This window comes from Mastigoproctus giganteus, chromosome 13 (genome assembly GCF_048544385.1).
Source record: "Mastigoproctus giganteus isolate SK-2022 chromosome 13, ASM4854438v1, whole genome shotgun sequence".
Classification (NCBI taxonomy): domain Eukaryota; kingdom Metazoa; phylum Arthropoda; class Arachnida; order Uropygi; family Thelyphonidae; genus Mastigoproctus; species Mastigoproctus giganteus.
This window is the reverse complement of record NC_143587.1, coordinates 136776493-136793312: the sequence shown is the minus strand read 5'-3', so window position 1 is coordinate 136793312 and position 16820 is coordinate 136776493. Positions and strand designations below refer to the sequence as shown.

At 38.9% G+C, this 16820-nt stretch overlaps 1 protein-coding gene across 1 annotated transcript in view; it reads right to left on the bottom strand.

Annotated features, from left to right (window-relative positions):
• LOC150076467 (protein-lysine N-methyltransferase EEF2KMT) overlaps positions 1–16820 on the bottom strand; it is a 196603-nt gene that overhangs the window by 155638 nt on the left and 24145 nt on the right. Inside the window, exon 2 of the mRNA XM_090387367.1 lies at positions 4682–4789. Coding sequence (XP_090243493.1) covers positions 4682–4771 — 90 coding nt within the window. The 5' untranslated portion in view covers positions 4772–4789. The remainder of the gene's footprint in view (positions 1–4681; positions 4790–16820) is intronic.

Below are 16820 nucleotides of genomic sequence, written 5' to 3'. Positions count from 1 at the left end.
GGATCATCAAGACAAAACTTCAGTTACAGTTCAGGCACAGCATGGGTTTGTTAAGGGGAAGTCTTGTCTAATCAATTTGATTAGTTTGATGTGGTCACAAAGGAACTGGATGCAAGAAATTATTTTGATATCATATACTTGGATCTTAGAAGGCTTTTGATACTGTTGCACATGGAAGACTGATGTACAAATTGGAGCAGTGTGGCACTAAGAGCAAGTTGCTGCTATGGATAATGGGATGGTTGAGTGGGAGAAGACAGAGAGGGGTAATCAACGGACACTGCTCTACGTGGACTAATGTTATTAGTAGAATCCCCCAGTGATCAGTGTTGGGTCCATTATTGTTTTCTGTATTTATTAATGATATTGATGAAGGTACATCAGGCTTAATGTCTAAGTTTGCAGATGATATGAAGGTTGGCTGAGTGGTTAATGACATTGACAGTACGCTACAGCAACAGGATCTATAAAAGTTGAGCAGATGGGCTGAGGTGGCAACTGAAGTAACATTGACAAATGTAAAATACTGCATATGGGTAGCAGTAACCCCAGAGTAATGTATCAACTGCGTGGTACTACACTCAGGGTGGTAGAAAATGAAAAGGACCTGGGAGTAATTGTGCAGTCAGATATGAAGTTTTCTGAGCAGTGCAGACAGTCTGCAAGAATAGCTCATGGTGTCTTGTAATGATATACAGGAATTTTTCTAGCAGGGATAAGAGGTGATTATCTCCTTGTATAAGGCAATGGTCAGGCCACACCTCGAGTACTGTATGCAGTGGTGAGCTATAGTGGGCTCGCAAGAGCCCATTGTTATTTTTTTTTTTGAAAATTTGCGAGCCCATTGTTGAGACGATCATTTATTTTACAAATAAAATCCTGAATGCAATTATTGAGTATCCAAAGCCAAAACTACAGTTAGCCAAGCGGGGTCCATCTCCAACATTTTAATTGTGCAATTGATCAGTTACATATTTAAATTGCTTCATTTCTGATTTAATTACAGTCAGACCTCTGTTTAACCAACTTCTTTATAGCAAATTTTTTTTAATTTCCCTTGGTAATTACATTTAAAATAGTTTCTGTTGAACAAAGAAAATTTCCATATAATGAACAGATTACGAGAGAACTTCAGATTATGGTATAATTTAGTGCTAAAGCCTCAGGTTACATAAATAGTTTAATGTACAAGATGTGAAGTCTGGTATAACAGACTTCACAACACAATTTGTATGAAACTCCATAGTTCTGACTGAAGCAGAAACTGGTGCTTGAAGTTCAGCTATTTCAGAAGCCAATGCTCATCTGCTAAAATGTAGGTAGCTTCTGCTACCCCATTTTTGCAGTTCAGCATTGAAAAAAATGGGTTGTTGGGGTAGCAGGAGACTCTATTTCTGAAGCAACACTGGGTGGATAATCCTGTAAAACATATTTAAGTGACATTTCCCAATACTCACACAAAGTAGATTTTTTGAATCTCATCTTTTGCATCTCAGGTGAAATGTGAATGTCTATTTTTGTCAACTGTTAACATTTAGCAACGAAATCAAAACTCTATGGCAAGATTAGGCATCTGTCACTGGCATCTCACAGACTTCATGCAAGGATAAGAATTGCCTAGAAAGAAAGACTTTTGCTTGCTGGCATCTGTTAAATGCTTCATAATTCAATAGTATCTCAAAGGCGCCTCCGTAACCAAGTGGGAAGGAGCAGCAGTGCGTAGCACACGCTTCTCGATTAGACTGGGGTACGAGCCCGTCACTACCAAATATGGAGGATGCGGAAAGGTCAGGGAATGACCACTGCATATCCCGGAGCAATATGGCCTTAGTTGCTAATACTCCTTAAAAAAAAAAAAAACCAAATAGTACATAACCAAATAACAGTATATCAAAATAAAAACAGAAAATACTGTGTAACCAGTTAAGAGAATATTGGTGGGCTAAGTTACAAGGAAGAATCTGATTTCATTTACAAATTTAAAAAGTGATGGGCATCAGATGCCATGTTAGCAACAGAAGGTTAATCACATGATGAGAAAATATTTAGTTATTATTATTATTATTGCTCTCGTACTGTTTCTCCCTGACTGGGGGTTCCACCTCGTGATGGGTATTACTACCAAGTACACAGGGTAGTTGTTGTTATGTCTGGTGTTACTGTTGGTTGAGGAACTATCTGACTATCCTACAGGTGTTCAGGATTGTGACTTTCTGGAGTTCCTTGTAGGTGTTTGCTGAGAGATCTATTGTTGCTAGGCAGTCATGTAGGGTCTTTGGCACCATACCTGTGGTTGACACGATGATCGGGATGGTTGTTACTTGTTGCATATGCCACATGTCTTTGATCTCCTGTCTTAGGTTTGCATACTTCCTGATTTTTTCCCCATGGGTTTTCTGCAGGTTGCCAGTGTTGGGTACCGCTATGTCAATCAGATAGGTAGCCTTTTCCTTCCTGAGCACAAAGATTATGTCTGGTCTGTTGTGTGGGATTGTCCTATCTATCTATTATTATGCCGCGGTCCCAGTACAGCTTGTGGGTTCGGATCTCTAGTACTGCCTGGGGTTCGTACTTGTAGTACAGTACACTTTCTTTGACTAACTGGTATTTCCTCACTAGCTTCTGATGTATTATCCTTGCTACCTGGTCGTGTCTGTGAGTGTACTCAGTCTGGGTGATCACCTTGCATCCCGCGGTGATGTGTTGGATCGTTTTTTGAGGCCAGGTGGCATCACTGACATGTATCATCGGACACTCTGGGCTCCTTGGCTATGTATTTTCTATAATTTTTGGTGTTGATTACCTGGTCTTGGATGGCGAGCAGGAATCCTTCAGTCTCGGGGAGAGCTTTCCACTCGTGAGCCATGCATTGGAAGCAGTTTTATCTATGTGATCTTGATGAAGATTATTGTAGTGTCTGCCATGTAGTATCTTCTCTGCCCATCTTTCTAGCTTCGTTTGTACATCCTGGATGAGGGTGGAATCCTCGCTTATGTTGAGTGGGGTATACCGCTTGTCTATATTCCTTATGGTCTGCAGAGTGTTGCTGTGTGCTTCTGGAAGTAATCCTTCAGGTTAACTATCACTGTCTTCTTTTTCTCAATGAGGTCTATCAGACCCCTTCCTCCTTCTTCCCGGCAAATTGTCAGTCTCTCCACGGCTGATTTCGGGTGATGTTGGCATCTCTTGTCTGGCCGACCGGGCTAGCCGAGTGGGTAAAGTACCTGCCCGGCAACCCAAAGGTCGCGGGTTCGATTCCCGCCTCGGGCTTGGATCAAAGGACTGCAAAAACCTTGGGAGGTGCAATATGGCCACAGAAGCCGATGCGCCAATAACTACCAAATCAAAAAAAAAAAAAAAAAAAAAAAAAAAAAAAATCTCTTGTCTTTCTCATGATTTCCTCCAGCTCGGTGTTAGTCCAATCTATGACCCCAAAGGAGTATGTTAGCACGGACTGCATAGGTGTTTATGGCTTTAACTGTGTTCCTTCCATTCAGCTTTGCCTTCAGCAGGCTTCTGAGTCTCTGATGATATTTTTCGGTCAGGTAGGCCTTAATTTCCTTGTGCTGTAACTGCTGAGCCTGTATCATCCCCAAGTATTTGAAGGCCTCTCCCTCTGCCATAGCTTCAATCTCTTTACCACTTTGCAGCTGGTAGTTTTGGTTGAATAATTTTCCCTGGCACAATCTGTGGGTCTTGCATTTGTCTAGACCCAATTCCATCCTAATATCGTTGCTAAATTCTTCGGTGATCTGGAGTAGTTGCTGAAGGCACTTCTCGGTTCCCGCGTAGAGCTTGATGTCATCCATGTACATCAGGTGGATGAGGGTGTACAGGTTCTTCCTTCCTTCATTGAGGTTATATCCGTACTTACTACTGTTGAGCATGGTAGATAGCGGGTTAATTGCTAGACAGAACCACAATGGGCTCAGGGCATCTCCCTAAAAGATTCCTCTCCTGATGGGAATTGGCTTGGTTATGATGTTTTCGACCTTAATGGTGGTACTCCAATTTCGCATTCATTTCTCCTAGGAAGTTTGTTACTATCAGATTTACTTTGTAGATGTTCAGCGCCTCTATTAGCCAGCTATGAGACACGGAGTCAAAGGCTTTGCGGTAATCGATGTAGGCTGCATACATGTTGCTGTGCTTCTTGTAGGCTTGCTCCATAACCGCAGCATCTATGGTTAATTGCTCCTTGCATCCTTTGCTCAGCCGTTTGCATCCTTTCTGCTGTTTGCCCATTATGTTCTGGCTCTCCAAGTGGTCTGATATCTTCCTGGTTACTCGGCTGGTCAGGATCTTGTATATTGTTGGGAGGCAGGTGATTGGCCTATATTTCCCCAGGTTTCTTGTATTTTTGTCTTTATGAGCATTTATCAGCATTAGCAACTAAGGCCATATTACTCTGGAGATAGGCGGTGGTCATTCCCTGACCTTTCTGCATCCTTCGTATTTGGTGGTGACGGGCTAGAATTACCCCGTGAGAGAGAGAGAGAGAGAGAGAGTCAGAAGTAAAAGGGAATCACTAAGAAAGAGAAGAATGATATCCAGCTAAGGACCCTGGGTATGCCAAGCCCATACACACCAGATGTGAGCCCTGGGGTTGATGTTATAAAGTGAAGGATTGATTTTAAGATGAATTTTATACTTCAAGAAATGTAGGTTTTCAGAAACTTACCAACAGGGTTATTAAATTATCCACTGGAGATGACGATAAGTAACTCTTTGATAATACATCTTTGTGGAATGCAACAACAGGATGTTCCATCTTGCTTAAAATTCTAATCTAATGAAAAGCAAAATAAATCAGTGAACACACTTCAATTCAAAAAATAAAATAAAATACTTCTATATTAATGCATCCATAATTTGCATATATGTTAATTTTATACATATAACATTATCATATATGCTTACACCTAAAAAAGAATTTAAAAAAATGTATTTATTTATAACTTATTAAGAAATTAATATTACTGAATAGGTTTCTTCTCTTCTTTTTAAAAATATGTTTTAGTACCCAACAAAAACAAATATAACAGAAAGATGAGCCTAATATTTTTTCTCTAATACATTTATGTGTAACGGCTGACTCGGAATAAACTATCCATTAAGTGAATTTAATTTCGTTTTTCTAAATGCATCGAAATTTGAAGTTAAACTTGATGGAAGCTGGTCTTAGACTGAGTTGAATGATTATTATTATTATTATTATTAGCCATATGGTGCAAGGAAGCCTGAGGCTTATGCTGCACCAGTCAAAAAAAAAAAAAAAAAAATTCTGAAAAAACCCCAAGAGAGAGAGAGAAAACAAGAGTCAGAAGTAGAAGGGAATCACCAAGAAGAAGAATGATGATACCCAGCTCAGGACCCTGGGTGTGCCAAGCCCATACTCACCAGATGTGAGCCCCTGGGGTTAATAACAATACTACTGGCTCATTTATGCTGGCTCAGTATCAGTGACTTCCGAAAGATTGAGTGCCCTCAATATTTATTGATCAATTTGGTCTCTGTATTACAGAATACTGACTTTCTGCATATACAGGGCGTCTCAAAAATATTGGTACAAACCTTTAGGGGAGGTAGGTAACATCTAAAGGAATGTGAATTGCACAGGAACCCATAACCGGAAACGTCACGGGAAAGTAGTAGCAGAGGCACAAGAAGCAGAAATGACACAAAACAGTAATTAGTGGCAAACATTTATTTGACATAATATTAACAATGGAGTACGAGATGGATGCATTTCATGATGTTACAACAGATGCTCGAAGGTTCCACCATGAGACGCAATGCATGCGTGACACCGACATAGCATGGATTGGCGGACACGGTCAAACACACCTGGAGTTTCTTTGACAGTAGTAGCAGCAGTGCAGACGAGTCTCGCCACGAGATTCATTTCTATTTCCGCAGGCAATTCATACACGATAGGATAGATTTGAGGGCCCCCCCCCACAGAAAGAAATCAAGGTTCGATAAATGGTGAGTGTGGGGGCCAGGCAACGGGTCTACCATCGCCAAAACGCCTATTCAAATGGTCACGAACACACCTTCCATAATGGGCAGGTGCCCCGTCATCTTGAAACCAAATATTGCGTCTCACATTTGCTGGAACATCGTCAAGTAACCCTGGTAGAACTTGTTCAAGAAAGATCCGACATTTAGCAGAGTTCATGCGGGATAGTAACAGGTATGGGCCGACTAAGCAGTCACCGACCATACTTGCCCACGCATTTATTGCGAATAAATGTGTGCAACCCACACGGTGTGCCGCATACCATGTGGGTTGTCGTGAGCCCACACACGAGCATTGTGCTGATTGAATAAGCCTTCCCGAGTGAAATAAGCCTCATTCGTGAACAAAACAAAGGCTGGAAAATTCAAGTCTTGTTGAACACTTTCTTGGAGAAACCACTGCGCATAAGCCACACGTGCAGGATGGTCTTAGGGGAGCAGTAACTGAACCCTTTGGAGATGAAAGGGGTGTAAGGAATCGTCATGCCAGACATGCTGTACACAACGAGACACTCCTAAGGCAGAGGCAACGGCACGTGTGCTGGTAGTAGGATTATTCTGGACAGCATTCAACACACTTTCTTCCATAGCGGGAGTTCGCATCGAACATGGTCTGCCTGCACTACTCCTGTTACCTCTAAATGACCGATAATCACACAAATTTTGATGCACACATGCAAACAAATGGTGATCCGGTACATGTCTGTCTGGGAAGCGTTCTCAATAAATTTGTTGAGCGGCTCGTCCATTGCCCTCTGCTAATCCATACACTAGGTGCATATCTGCCTGCTCACAGTTTGTATATCAATTGCGTGCTCTTCGTGCGGCGACTACTGCATAAATTTTCCCTCTCACGAACTGACGAACAGCGCCGTCTACCGACTTATGGTGACGTTTTCGGTTATGGTTTCCTATGCAATTCACATTCCTTTAGATGTTACCTACCTCCCCTAAACGTTTGTACCAATATTTTTGAGACACCCTGTATAACTTAATTTTGAGTTGCTCTGCAAAACTTAGAAGTTCCCCCAACCCTCATAAGAATTTTCAGTTATATCCTTTTGGAACCCACTTTGTGCCTTAAGACTCAAAGGAAGCCATGCTGCTCAAAGGGAGGAAGGGAAGAACAATACATTTTCAATCAATATATCATCATTCTTCTCTTTCTTGGTGATTCCCTTTTGACTCTCTCTCTCTCTCTCTCTCTCTCTCTTAGGATAACTCAGGAATTTTTTTTTGGCTGGTGCATAATAAGCCTCAGGTTTCCTTGCACCATTTAGCTAACAATAATAATATATAACTGCATATTTATTGATTATGGCAATTTTTTTCTTAAAAAAATTAAATGAAATTTTTACACAAATATACATGAAACTTTATATAAAATTAATCTCTTTAAGTCAAACTCAGAAAAGGCAGAATCCTTTCACCTAAAATGTTTCTTGGTATTTTCCTAGTTAAGACCTTCCAATCTGTCCTATGTTTAGATAAAGATCTAGAGAAATTATGAAAATGAGCTGAGAAGTGGAAATTGAAGTTTAACATTGATAAATACACAAGTAACATTGATAAACAACACTTTTGTGTATTTACTGGATGATTACTTTCTACAGCAGCACCGCTGATAATCTGATCAAAGGTAATACTTTTGATCAGATATCAGCAGTGATTATTCATGCATTAAGAATTTGCAGATAAAGGAACCACTTAGTGGTAGCGATTACACTGTACTGATGTAGGATTTACTTAAATATGCAACCATCAATTGGGGGAAAGGGAAGGGTTTTTGCATTCGTAAAGGTCTCAGTAAAACAGTAGTCTCAGTTTTAAATTCTATACAGTATAGTGGGACCAATTGATGACATTACTTTTCTACACATACTAGGCTTTTCATGCCAACTAAGAAATACTGTTCAAGGTTTAGGCCTAAATGGAGGTCAGATGAACTAATAAGACTCGTGGCAGAATCCTTTCACCTAAAATTTTCAGGCGACACAAAAGTCCATAGTAGATATAAGCTAGTCTGTAATCAAGTCACAAAATAGATTAGGCAAGTGAAGGCAGATTACAACAAAACAATCCCATGGGCTCACATCTGGTGAGTATGGGCTTGGCACACCCAGGGTCCTGAGCTGGATATCATCGTTCTTCTTTTTCTTGGTAATTCCCTTCTACTTCTGACTCTGACTCTCTCTCTCTCTCAGGGTAAGTCAGAAATTTTTTTTTTTTGGCTGGTGCAAAATAAGCCTCACGCTTCCTTGCACCATATGGCTAATAATAATAATAATAATAATAAACTTTGACAAAGGATGCAAAGAAAAATAGCAAAGACGCGTTTACTTATGAAAATTCTAGAAGGGATTGAATCAGATTGGTCCACTTGATATCGATGGTTTGACTGATGATGATCCTGCTCAGGTAGCTAGCAAACTGAATAAGTATATTGCATCTACATTCACACGAGGAATTCTGTAGGGAAGTTGAGGTAGAAGCTTATTAAACTGTAACAGAGAACTAAATGAATTTGTAATAACTGAGAGAAAAGTAGAGGAGAAACTGTTGAAGTTAAACATAAGAAAGGCACCTGCGGCTGACAGGATCTATCCAGTTATATTAGAGGTAGCAAAGGAAGTAAGCAAACCTTTAGCCATAATTATAAGAGCATCCTTGGACTCAGGGGAAAGTGCACACATACAGGATATGTGCAAATGTATCCCCAATTCACAAAGAGGGGATCAAAGGGCAACACCAGTAATTACAGACATTAGAATTAAAGACATCTTGGTTTAACTTCTGTTCTGGGGAAAATAATGGAGTCACTGGTTAAAGAAGCATTGCAGGATTATCTAGATAAGACTGCAGTAATAATTTAGTCATAGCATGGGTTTTTTAAGAGGAAGTCTTGTCTGACAAATTTAATTGGATATTATAATTTGGACACAAAAGAACTGGATGCAAAACATAACTTTGATATCATATACTTGGATTTCAGGGAAGCTTTTGAACACTATACATATTGGAGCAGTATGGCATTAAGGGCAAGTTGCTACAATGGATAAAAGGATGGTTGAGTGGGAGAAGACAGAGTGGTAATCAATGGACACTGCTCTTCGTGTTCTAATGTTATTAGTGAGGTTCCCCAGGGTTTCGTGTTGGGACCATTGTTATTTTGTATAATTATCAGTGATATTGATGAAGGTATATCAGGCTTAATGTCCAAGTTTGCAGATGATACAAATGCTGGCAGGGTTGTTAATGACAGTAATGACAGCATGCTACTGTAAAAGGATATAGAAAATTTGGTCCGATGAGCTGAGAAGTGGCAACTGAAGTTTAACAATGATAAATGCAAAATACAGAATATGGGTAGCAGTAACCCCAGAGTAACCTACAAACTGTATAGAACTACACTCAGGGTAGTGGAGAATGAAAAGGACAGGGGATAATTGTGCAGTCAGATATGAAGTTTTTTGAGCACTGCAGACAGGCTGCCAGAGCAACTCAGGGGGTCTTGTCAATGATATACAGGAATTTTGCTAGCAGGTATAAGGAGGTGATTATCTCCTTGTATAAAGCAATGGCCAGGCCACACCTTGAGTACTGCATACAGGTCTGGAGGCCTCATTTTAGGATGTAGAGTTGCTAGAACGAGTACAGAGAAGGGCAATAAGGTGAGGGAAACAAAAGGGTGCTTTTACCAAGAACAGCTTAAGTTCTACAATTTGCAGTGTCTTGATTCACCTGCGATGTAATCTGATTGAGGTGTATAAGGCCTTCAATGGTTTGAGCAGGCTCAATGCTAATGGGATTCTTCCTCTTGATCAGATTACAAACCTAAGGGGGCATAAACTGAAATTGAAGAAAGACAGTTGTTGAACAGATGTGTGGAAATTTGCCTTTAGCCAGTGCGTGGTTAATTGCTGGAACAAACTTCCATCTGTTATTATTATTGTTATTAGCCATATGGTGCAAGGAAGCCCGGAGCTTATGCTGCACCAGCAGGAAAAAAAAAAAAAAAAAAATCTGAATTACCCTGAGAGAGAGAGAGAGAGAGAGAGAGAGAGAGAGAGAGAGAGAGAGAGAGAGAGTCAGAAGCAGAAGGGAATCATCAAGAAGGATAAGAATGACGACATTCAGCTCAGGACCCTGTGTGTGCCAAGCCCATGCTCACCAGATGTGAGCCCCTGGGGTTATTTTGTTGTGGAAGTTGATAGCTTAAATGAATTCAAGGAAAAACTGGACAAACTTTTAGAGCGATCGGATGGGTGAAATAGGAAATGTTTTTTTTTTTTTTTTTTTTTTTTGGCTGATTCTGTATAAACTTGGTTTCTTGCATCATATGCCTCTACTAATGCTAAATGCATTTGGATAGCTGTATAGCATGCCAATTGGTGATGGGGAACCAAAAAAGACCTAATGATTGTGCAGCATGATATGAAGTTCTCAGAGTGCAATCAGGCTGCTAGGATAGTTATTATTATTATTAGCTATATGGTGCAAGGAAGCCAAAGCTTTTGCTGCACAAACAAAAAAAAAAAAAAAAAAAAAACCCAATTTACCCAGAGAGAGAAAGAGAGAGAAGTAGAAGGGAATCACCAAGTAAGAGAAGAATGATGATATCCAGCTTAGGACCCTGGGTGTGCCAAGTCCATACTCACCAGATGTGAGCCCCTGGTTCATGGGGCGGGGGGGACAATGATATTCAGAAATTGTTCCATCGGGAACAGAGAGGCGATTATCCTGTTTATAAGGCAATGGTTAGGATGTGTGTTGAGTACTGCTTACAGGTTTGGAAGCTTCATTTTAGGAAAAAAATAGATCTGCTGTAAAAATGAAAAAAACAAAAAGATCAATCAGGAGTACAAAGGGGTACTCTTACCAAGGAAGACATCAATTCTGAAACTGGAGCATATAAAAACTAACTAGGCACCTGCAAGACCTGATTGAGGTGTTTAAGGCATTAATCTGATCAAGTAAACTATATGCCGTGGCATCCTTATTTTTCCTTGGATAATACATATAAGGGGGCAATTTTAAATTCAAGACTCGTTAGATGATTGATGTGCAAATATTTGCTTTCAATCAGAAAGTAACTAATTGTAAGAACAAATTTCTATCTCATGTTGCAGAAGTGGACAGTTTGAATAAATTTAAATGATTAGACAGATTATTAAAGATGGACAAATGGTGCAGGTGGGTTGGTGATGCTGTAAAGGTCGCTTCCTTGCATCATTTGCCATTAATAACGCCAACTGTTCATTGCATTATTTGCCCTGGCATAGACATTAAACTTACGTATCTGTAGTTATCCACTTCATCCATTTGAACTATCTTTGTGAAGAGGAGATACAGTTACCCATTTCCAATCTGCAGGGTCTTCCTGAATCTAAAGCTCATTATTAGAATTAAATGTTTAGCAACTTTTTTTGCAGTTTCTTTTAATGTAATTGGATAGATCCAATCATCCACCCCCACAAGCCATGCACTTTTTTCATTTTTAATTGTAGCAATTTCTCTTCCACCTTACTTTCTGTTGCCATAAAATTCAATCAGTATTAGATAAAAATGTAAATGATAGAATTCTTCTAATCCCATCTCCAAAAACTTCACAGCTGAATGTAGATACAAAATATTTATTCAGTTCAGCATAGGTTCATCAACATTTAGTCTATTCATATTCAGTGAACCAATGTGATTCATCCCTTTCCTTCTGGTGTTAACACAAGCAAAAAATTCCTTGTTGCTTTCAGTATGAGTAGTGGCAAATGATGCAAGAAAACAAGCTTAATAGGAAATAAGCCAAAAAAAAAAAAAAATTCCCACATCACTTGTCCATCCCCTCAAATAATTTTCCCAGTTCTTCTTTGAATTTATTCAAACTACCCACTTTCACAACAGATGGAAGTTTCTTCCAACAATCAACCCCTACCAGCTGAAGGCTAACTTCTGCACATCTATCCTGCAACCATCCTTCCTCAATTTGAATTTATGCTCAATCCATTCAAAGCCTTACACACTTCAATCAGATCACCTTGCAGAAGCCCACCTAGTCTCTAGATGCTGCAATTTGCAAAAGGGAAGCCTTTCTTGGTAAAACCACTCTTTTGTTCCCTTCATCAATCTCATTGCCCTTCTCTGCATCTTTCCTAAAATGAGGCCTCCAGACCTGTATACACTACTCAGGATGCAACCTAACCATTGCCTTGTACAATGGAATAATGACATCCTTATCACTGCTAGCAGAGTTCCTGTGTATCATTGAAATTTTATTTGCACTGTTAACCAAAGACATCAGGTAATCTGCCTCAGCCTGCCTAACTGCCCTAAGCAAGTTCATTATACACAAGTTTGTACTTACAGGTCTCTATCACCTGAAAATTTACAATATTGTGCATTTTTTTTTTTTTTTTTTTTCTCTGTCACTAAGCTCATCAGTCCAACTGACAATCATTTTAGTAAATCTTGAACAAAATCTTGGTTGGTGTAAAATGCTTAATGGCTTTTATGATTACCTCTCTAAACACTTCTCATTAGACATTCACATTTTTTAATATCAATTAGTCACACACAGTTTAAAAATGTCTGGGCTAATTATAAAAATCGAAATAAAAATCCCTTCCTTTATCCCACATACTTTGTGGTTGTCGTTTGCAATAAAAATTGATAACAGTAATGTAGTTTAAAATAATGGTCTTTACAAGCAATCTTAACTTGAAAAACACCTTACTTGCCAACATTACATATTACAAACTGTTGTCACCTCTAGCAGAAACAAACAATAACATAAGACAGAGAAAGATGTTATGCTATTACATAAGACAAAGGAAGAGAAACTGGGTTCGAGTCAACTGCACCCTCATTACGTAAAATGCATAATCACATTTCTATTTCTCTATACTGTACTCCACAGAGTAGTAACATAGAGCTGGATATCATCATTCTTCTCTTTCTTGGTGATTCCTTTCTACTTCTCTCACTTTCTTTCTCTCTCTCTCTCTCTCTCTCTCTCAGGGTAACTCGGAAATTTTTTTTTGGTCGGTGCAGCATAAGCCTCGGGCTTCCTTGCACCATATGGCTAAGCATAATAATAATAATATCTCACTTCTCTGTACTGTACTCTATCAGCCACGAAACAGTCCGTTGAGTAACGGGACTCAGTAACCATACAGTACTGTAGTATCTTACTACTCTGTCTCGGCCTAAACAAATTGGTATGACTAAAAGCACAGAGTAGTATATCTTACTACTCTGTGCATAAAAGAATAATCCATTACGTCTGCAATTACCAGCACTCCTTGCACGTCAACTCTGACTGAATGTGCGATTGGCTTCGCAAAGTCTTTGTTACGAAAAACCTGTTATTTAAAGCTTCAGTGTTGCTTATTCCATTTCCCGACTCCTGACAATGAGTCGCTCCACACGCTGACAATGAGCTGCCGTCATTGTCACAGAGTAGTAACTCCTCTGTGGTATATGTTACTTGAAAGACAGCACAGAGTAAGACGGTTAAAAGATGGTTGACAATTATTATCTTGCAGCAAGAAATGCCACTGTACAGAAATTTGATAAAGAATGAAACAGAGTCTGAAAGTGGAAAAAAAAAAAAAAGGCATAAAAAATAAATATTTTTTAAATTAAGATGGTTGGCAATTATTATCACAGAGTTCTCTGTGGTATATGTTACTTGAAAGACGGCACAGAGTAATATCTACTACTCTGTGAAAGACGGTTAAAAGATGGTTGGCAATTATTATCTTGCTGCAATATTTTCTGCAAGAAATGCCACTGTGCAGAAATTTGGTAAAGAGTGAAACAGAGTCGGAAAGTTGAAAAAAAAAAAAAGCATAAAAATAAATATTTTTTTAATTAAGAGACAAGGCAAGTATAAATCTAAAAACTGAAGTATTCAAATGTTATTATTATTAGCCATATGGTGCAAGGAAGCCTGAGGTTTATGCTGCACCAGCCAAAAAAAAAAAAAAAATTCTGAATTCCCTGAGAGAGAGAGAGAGAGAGAGAGAGAGAGAGAGAGAGAGAGAGAGAGAGAGAGAGAGAGAGAGAGAGAGAGAGAGGGAAATAGAAGGGAATCACCAAGAAAAAGAGGAATGATGATATCCAGCTCTGGACCCTAAGCTGGATTTTTGATTTTCTGATTTTTTTTTTTTTTTTTTTTGGCTGGTGCAGCAAAAGCCTCAGGCTTCCTTGCACCATATGGCTAATAATAATAATATTATTCCGCTCAATTGCTCTGAATTGTGACTACCGCTCATCTACGCTTGTACACTAACTGGACAGAAATCATGGCATACCTACCTAGTAATGGGCAGGCCCGGTTTACGCCCGTATAGGCGCAGTCTATAAACTGCGTGCGTTCTGAGTTTGATTTTGTGTTTGCTAGATGAAAAACCTTAGTTTACGGGGGAAAAAACCACGCTTCAGTCAACTGACACCGATTAACTCAGCCACGTTCTGAAAAAGGCCCAAAAAAATTCTTCACATTATCGAGTCAGGTATTTTTCCACCTAGTGTGGGAATAACGGCAATTCTACCAACTGTCCTACCCAAGAGGCTGACTTTATAGAAGTATTGTTAGTTACAAACTTGAAGCTTATAGCAAAATTATTATTATTATTATTATTATAATATATGTCTGCGTGAGTAGCACCGTGGTATCGTCACCGTCCTCCCCACACTGGGTGGAAAATGCCCGGTTTCGAATCCTGTCGATGATGCGAGGAACTTTAATGGGCTATTTTAACTCCGCGGCTGAGTTAGTCAGTCTCCGGCATAGATAACAAGATTTTCCCCCAGAAACGGGTTTTTCGTCCAGCAAAAGAGACAAATCGTAGAACATAGAACACACGCAATTAACAGACATAAGACACACAGCACGGCAGATGAATTTAATTCGGATATAATAGTTTACTTTAGTTTATTATTCTTATATTATTTCTCCCTGATTGGGGAGAAATTATGATCATAGTTTTGCTAATTACAGATTTTATTTTTTATTTATTTTTATTATTTATTTTTTATTCTTTTTTTAAATTTATTTATTTTTTTTATTTTTTATTTTATTTTATTTATTTTTTTATTTATTATTTTTATTTATTATTTTTTTTATTTGATTTTTATTTATTTATTTTTTTTTATTTTTTTTTATTCTTTTTTTAAATTTATTTTTTTTATTTTTTATTTTATTTTATTTTTATTTATTTTTTTATTTATTATTATTTTTATTTATTATTTTTTTTTATTTGATTTTTATTTATTTATTTATTATTATTTTTTTTACTATTATTTTTTTTTATTATTTAATTTTATTTTTTTTTTTAGGCCCTTGCCACTGAAATCTTAGGAAATTAGGTGGCAAGGCCTGCCAGAGTGCTTACTTCTAATGCGATTCCTCTATGCCTAACCTGCCTCCTCAGGGCTAAGTGTGGGAAATGGGGGGGGTTCCCACTAGGGGCCCAGCGGCTAAAAGGTCAGAGGAACAACACAACGTGACACTACATAGCATAAACATGTACCTTACACTTTTAAAATCTCTGGCCTTCACAGTGTTCTGTGTTTCATAAACAGAGTACACAACACGGAGATGGAGGAAACCCCTGGGTTTCTTCCATCACTTTCCGTTAACAACCAAGCTTAATTATAACCAACCTGTATTTGTGTGAGTTACGATCAAAATATTAGTAGCATTAGTACAGGCACACGATGCAAGAAAGCAAACTTATGCTGCATCAACCAAAAATTTTATTTAGGCTATCAACTTCCACAACAAAATATGGAAGCCTGTTCCACCAATCAACCACCTGACTGGATAAAGGCAAATTTCGGCACATCCATTATACAACTGCCTTTCCTCAATTTGAATTTTATGCCCCCTCAGGTTCTTAATCTGAGCAAGAGAAAGAATCGCATTGGCATTCAGCTTGCTCAACCCATTCAAGGTGTTATACAACTCAATCGAATCACATTGCAGGTGCCTACTCTCCAGGCACTGCCATTTGCAGAACTCAAGCCTTTCTTGGTAAGAGCACCCCTTTGTTCCCCTCACTAATCTTGTTGCCCTTCTTTGTACTCGTTCTAGCAACTCTAACATCCCTTCCAAAAAATGACCTGTGGACAGTGCTCCCTGTGTGGCCTGACCATTGCCTTGTACAATGGGATAATTACCACCTGACCCTGCTAGCATAAATCCTATATATCATTGACAAGGCTCCATTACCTGCTCCGGCAGCCTGTGTGCACCACTCAGCGAAATTCATATTTGATTGCACCATTATCCTCAGGTCTTTTTTCACTTTCCGTTAACAACCAAGCCAACCTTTGTATCATCTGCAAACTAAGACATTAATCCTGATATACTTTCGTCAATATCATCTATGAATAAACAAAACAAGGGGCACAACCCCAAACCCTGGTGAACTCCATAATAACATTTGTCCACGAAGAGCAGTTTCCAACACTTTTTTCATCTCCCACTCAACCATTCCTTTACCCATTGTAGTAACTTACCCTTAATGCCATACCTCTCCAATTTGTACAGCAGTCTTCCATGTGCAAGAGTATCAAAAGCTTTCCTGAAATCCAGTATTTGATATCAAAATTACTTTTGGCATTCAGTTCCTTTGTGACCACATCGTAGTATCCAATCAAATTGGGTCAGAGAAGAACTCCTTTAAAAAACCCCATGCTGTGTCGCCGTAGCCTGGTGGTCAGGCTCACTGGTGCGTAAGTACACATGCCTTGAGTGACCAGGGTGCAAGACTGTAACTGATGAATACGGTGCTGTT